Below are 6,076 nucleotides of genomic sequence, written 5' to 3'. Positions count from 1 at the left end.
CCCCATCAGCAATCTGGTGCCCCCCTAGACTCGGGAGGCACCAGTTGCCCATGCTGCAATGCCATTTTATAGTGACTGATGCTTCTAAGACAAGGTGTTTAACAGTTAGGCTCTTACATCCATACCCAGGCAGGCAGCACTCAAGTAACTAGATACATTTTTAATTTTCAAATGCTGCGAGCACTCAGATGTAATCAAAAGTGCTGAGTTCTCACTGATTGAGAATCAAACCACATAAATATGGATTGGGGAGTCTTACTTTAGGCATCCAGTTTTGAAAACTCAGCCACTGACAATTCTTCTCCTGGTTCTGAGAGCTTGCTTTTCTCCTTTTTCTCTTCATACAAATTTGCAGTTTATATTTCTTTCACATGTAGCAGAGAACTGTATGGTTTAGACTGGATACGGTTTGACTACCTGCAGTGCTTGATAAATGCCTCATAAGGGGAAAAGGTGCAGTATTTATGACTGATTTGGCCAGTTCTTCATTCATTTAAAATGTGTCGAAATGCCATTTGACTTCTCACTCTGTGCTTGGGAATACAGGGATGTGCACAGGTTTTTGGTGAAAATGAGTTCAGTAGTTTCTGCATTTTTCCCCCCAGCTACTCCAGGGTTCTCCTGAATTGATTGAGCCTAGCTTCTTTACAGCAGATTGCCATTTGTTACTTCACTCCCCAGGGGGAAATATATTGGCCTCTGATGATAGAAAAGGTAAGAAAAACAAATTCTACAGTCTACTCTATACTTTTTTATTAAGAGATGTGGTGATGATAGTGGTAGCTGACTTAAGGACCTGACTGCTGGCAATTATTAGCTGAACTTGGTTAAAATAACATGGTCATTTTAGGTATGTTTTATCACTATGTACCAGGCCTATTTAACAGAACATAAGTCTTGACTTGTGGGAGATATTTTTAAAAGCACAAATGGCATTTTTTTGCTTAATCAAACTGAGAGACAATGGGAGCTTTGTGCCTATTGTTGATGTTAAAAAATCTTCCACTCGGGCTTATCTAGCCTAGTTTATGGCTTGTAAACAAGTAAAACTGTATTGAAACACAGCGCTAACAGGAGCCATTATTATATCATGCTTTAAAGTGGTTAGACTAGATTTAATTGCCTGACTGGGTAAGGCCTTAAAGAGTTAGAAAGGATAATGAATGGAAGGAAAGTAGACGTGATCCAGTACTGTACATACAAAGGCTTACAAACATATGTGCTTTTCAAACATGGTTATAAGCAAATCTGATTTGTACTGACATTTACTGGTGCTACAAATTATGGACTCCATCCTCAGTTACAGCCACCAAGCACTGAGCGCAGTTAAACTGGGAACCAAGTGAAAGTGCCACCTGTGGTTTCTCAGTACAAGACACAGTTCCTGCTCTCCATCCTCAGCTGCAATACAGAACAGAGGTGCTGCTTTTAGATTTTACTGAAAATGATCAAAGCATACTTTTCATCTAATTTTTGGAACATCACTAATTTTGCTTCCATTCTCTCGGGGGAAGGTAATGTTATGGCTGCAATTAAAAGGGGAGAGGCCAAAAGAAAATTTAAAATGGTAAGCTTAGAATATAAGGGTCAGAAGGAAGCTGCAGCCCTTCCTTAATGCAGCTGCTGGGTTAAAAACAAGCACATCAATTTACAACATAATACAAAAATAAAAAGTAACACGAAGTGTCAGGGGTGACATCCAAATAAAAAGCCAGTTCCAAGCAATCGCTTTAAATGTGTGCTTTTGTTTTGTTTCTTTGGACAGCCATGCAAATTGATCAGATGTTCAATATCTGTCATTTTCTGGTACTCTTATCTTGCAAGAAGTACTTTTGTCCTCAACATTTCCTGCTGTCTATGGGCATTATTTATTTGACATTTTGAGTAAGGCAGAAAAACAGCATGATGCCTTTCTTTATTGTTCCAAATTAAAAAGAAATAAAAATCAATATTTGTTTTCTGAATTGGAGAAGACCATTTTTACCATGTGATCTCATCACGTCCACGTACCATATTTCCTGGTGTTCTATCAAGCCATAAGAAGGTCCTTTGCTAAGGCTATACATGATCATTGTGGTCAATATAGAAAAAAGATTACCAATTTTTGTTGTTACCAAGCTGCTCTATTATTGTTGTGGTTCTGCTGTGATTGCTAAGAAACTCTGAGGAAAACCATGTAAGCCTCAGATTCAGTGGTTTCACATTACTTGATATTTGTTTGTAGGCTTTCCTGGCACTTTTGACATGACGGAAGGAATGACGTATGAACAAATGCAGGTCAATATTTTTAAACATTATTTATGAACAGTTGTATTCTGTTATTTTTTACTAAAGTATTCATTTTTACTAAAATGAATGTTTTTCACCTGTAGACAGTGATTGAAGAGGTTCTGGAAGAAAGTGGCTATTATAGTTTCATTTCTAACAGGTGAGCTATAGCATTCAATTTTGACAGGAAAAGGTGAATTATAAAGTGCTAGATAAATGAGGCATTTGGTTCTGTTTCCTAACTGTAGTTTTCTCTTTCAGTTTTTAATGAAGCACATGATTTTACGGCATATAGGTATAGGTTGGGGAAAACTTATTTAGGACATTTTAGCCAGTCTTTGTTTTGGCCACAGGTGCTGTATTCTTTACTCAGACAAAAGAATGCTGCATGCCTGGTAGCAATTTTCTCTTACTACTTTTTCCATATAAAAACTAAGTTAAAAGAAAAGGCACATATATCAAAACCATTTTAATGGGACTTTGTTCTTTTCATAATATCCCACTGCTCAGAGCTCCAAGACTAAAACAAGCATAATCAGTATAATGATTAGATGCAAAACAAAAAAAAGGAAATGTAGGTGCTAACACACAAGGAGAGAGGCAACTGAAGTAAAGATGTGTGAAAACAGGTAAGTACCTTATCATTGTGGTCAGCATCTCTTTCTCAAACAACAGTTAATGCACATAAAGAGGATTATTCACGGAAACATTACACAAAGCATAGTATCTCAAAACATAAACTCGGTATTTCTAGTTCTGTTTACAAGTCCCGTCTTCAATCACCTTCACCAGATATTTAATAACATAAGTTTCCTTTCATAAAAAAATAGTTCAATTTTGCTTCTCCAGATCTTGCCTAAAAGTCTGTTTCACCTATTACAAATAAGCAATATTTTCAATCCTGGGAGCCAAATGCTAGATTTCCAAATCCATACTTAGATGCCTTATATCAAAATAACTTGATTTCCATAGCAGCAGCTTATTTTCTGTACACTGGCAGCACCTGCTACTATTTAAATAATATTTTCAGCTGTTAAGAATATCTAAAAATCAGGTTGTTTTTGCTTAAAGGACTTAGCTGATGATTTACTCCAGACTCTCAGGTTTTAAATGTTATTCTTATTATTTAGTTTATTGTACATGATACAGTGTTTTTTCAAAAGTGTCTCATTATTTGCTTTTAAAAAATGTGGATTTCCAAAGACAAAAGTTATGATATTGCCAGCAGCAAAATATTAAACAAACCATTAATCAGCACCCCTCCTCACCTCTCACTCCCAAATTATGACGTTTTAAAAATTAAAGATTGGTCTTAGCTTTTCTTTTAAGCCTCTAGGCTATATGCATGTCATGTTTTCAAGGGTTTTTTTTCCAGCTGTGAAGGCTAGAAACTTTGTTTTTATATGAGCATGGAGACTCATTCCTGCTCATGTGCCTCCAGGATCTGGCGTTTTAAATGAAGCATCAAATATTTGTAAGATACTGTAAATTGCAAGCTGTCAGCTCTGAAAGCTCTCTGAGGTCCAGGGCATATACCCTTGTGATACTTTAGTGCTATTTCCTCTAGATGTTCAGCATTGTTTTCATAGTTGTCTTCCAGGACACCTCTCTTTGTATCAGTAATCTTCTCAAGGTCTAATAAAGCTATTATATAAATGGCCCGTATTTTGATATGCATTTACCTTTTGCATGCTGGCTAGAAAACATCCTGCTAAAATTAAATAGGCAGGTGTTGGTTAAGTGTAGGCAGGCATTTTATACACGTAATAATATAAAAAACAGTTTATTAGGAAAATATACATGGATAGGATCATGAAATATGCTTTCATTTACCCGAGGACCCGGGAAACTATAGGCCAGTTAAACTTACCTCAATCCTGGGGTAAGCTTTTTGAGAGAATTATCCTGGCACATGTCCATGACGGGCCAGTGCAGGAGGTTATGCTTAGGAGCAACCAACACAGGTTCATTAGAAGCAGGTCCTGTCAGACCAACCTGGTGGCCTTCTACGACCAGGCCACCAAATCCTTAGACACAGGGGTAGCAATGGACATAGTCTTTCTGGACTTCAGGAAGGCCTTTGGCACCGTCTCTCACCCTGTTCTCATTAAAAAACTGGGGGACTGAGTTGTCGAAACCTACATAGCCAAGTGGGTCACTAACTGGCTGGAGGGCTGCACCCAGAGAGCGGTGGTGGACAGGTCTTTCTCAACCTGGAGGGATGTGGGCAGTGGGGTTCTCCAGGGCTCGGTCCTTGGGCCCGCACTGTTCAACATCTTCATCAGCGACTTGGACGAAGGGGTAAAAAGCACCCTGTTCAAATTTGCTGATGACACTAAGATGTGGGGGGATGTGGGCATGCTAGAAGGGAGGAATAGGCTACAATCAGACCTAGAAAGGTTACAGTGGTGGGCGGATGAGAACAGGATGGGATTCAACACCGACAAGTGCAAGGTGATGCACCTGGGGAGGAAAAACCAGCAGCATACCTACAGGCTGGGGAACTCCCTTCTCATCAGTGCAGAGGCAGAAAAGGATCTTGGAGTTGTCATTGATGCCAAGATGAACATGGGCTGGCAGTGTGGGGATGCAGTCAGGAAGGCCAGCCGCACCTTGTCATGCATCCACAGATGCATTTCAAGCAGGTCCAAGGAGGTGATCCTCCCCCTCTATGCAGCACTGGTCAGGCTGCAGCTGGAGTACTGTGTCCAGTTCTGGGCGCCACACTTCAAGAGGGATGTGTACAACAGGGAGTGGGTCCAGAGGCGGGCCACCCACATAAGCAGGGGTCAGCAGGGCAGGCCTACGAGGAGAGGCTATGGGACCTGAACCTATTCAGCCTTCACAAGAGAAGGCTGAAGGGGAATCTAGTGGCCTGTTACAAACTAGTCAGAGGGGGCCAGCAGGCAATGGGAGAGTCCCTGTTCCCCCGAGTGCTACCAGGAGTGACCAGAAATAACGGTCACAAGCTGGCAGAGGCTAGATTCAGACTAGACCTCAGGAGGCACTACTTCACGACCAGGGTGACTAAGATCTGGAACCAACTTCCAAGTGAAGAGGTGCTGGCTCCTACCTTGGGGGTCTTTAAGACAAGGCTAGACAAACACCTTGCTGCAGTCGTTTGACCCCAGTACTTTTTCCTGTCATGGCAGGGGGTTCAGACTTGATGATCTTCTCAGGTCCCTTCTGACCCTACAAACTATGAAACTATGTATAGTGGAGGAATGGGCAGTTAACACACCTTACACCATTAGCTCTAGAGATTGTTTTCCACGTCTTCTAATTGCAGTATCTATTTCCCAGATGTGGCATCATGTCTGTTGTGGATTCTCTAGGATATAGTTGTTTTGGGGAATCTGTTCAGGGTAAATCCATGTGGAGCACTGGGAAACTGATTCTCAGAGTTAGAGTTGGCTTCCTGGTGTGGTCCTGGGACAATGCAGCTATATGCTTCCCTACATTTGGAATTGGGGGCAAAACCAAAATTGGTTAAATTTTTGGAGAGAGTTGGATATCCCTCACCTGGTCAAAGAGTATTATTTGATCTTCAAGTTTCACTTTTCCTTGCTCTCAGTGGTTAATGTGAGGAAGACCTCTGAGAACTCTAAACAGCAAAGAGCAGAGCTTAGTTTACACAGCTCATCTGTGTTTTTTAAATTTCACTGGTGCATTTATTCCATTGAATATCCATTCTCTCATACTATTTCACATATTACAATGTGTGAGAGAGTGCTTATGCTAAGCAAGGCCTAGCATTAAAAAAAATGCACTAAAACTCCCAGAATGCTTCAAGGAGGTTGAGGAGTCA

The 6,076-nt window shown here is 40.5% G+C and overlaps 1 protein-coding gene across 1 annotated transcript in view; it reads left to right on the top strand.

Annotated features, from left to right (window-relative positions):
- The window catches only part of NEK10 (NIMA related kinase 10), a 196,387-nt gene that overhangs the window by 175,523 nt on the left and 14,788 nt on the right, over window positions 1-6,076 (top strand). Inside the window, exons 34-36 of the mRNA XM_019536158.1 lie at window positions 606-714; window positions 2,225-2,277; window positions 2,373-2,428. Coding sequence (XP_019391703.1) covers window positions 606-714; window positions 2,225-2,277; window positions 2,373-2,428 — 218 coding nt within the window. The remainder of the gene's footprint in view (window positions 1-605; window positions 715-2,224; window positions 2,278-2,372; window positions 2,429-6,076) is intronic.

The sequence above is a fragment of the Crocodylus porosus genome, unplaced genomic scaffold (assembly GCF_001723895.1).
Source record: "Crocodylus porosus isolate Cpor-Errol unplaced genomic scaffold, CroPor_comp1, whole genome shotgun sequence".
Taxonomy (NCBI): domain Eukaryota; kingdom Metazoa; phylum Chordata; order Crocodylia; family Crocodylidae; genus Crocodylus; species Crocodylus porosus.
The sequence above is the reverse complement of the archived record's forward strand: the minus strand, read 5'-3'. Positions and strand labels throughout refer to the sequence as shown.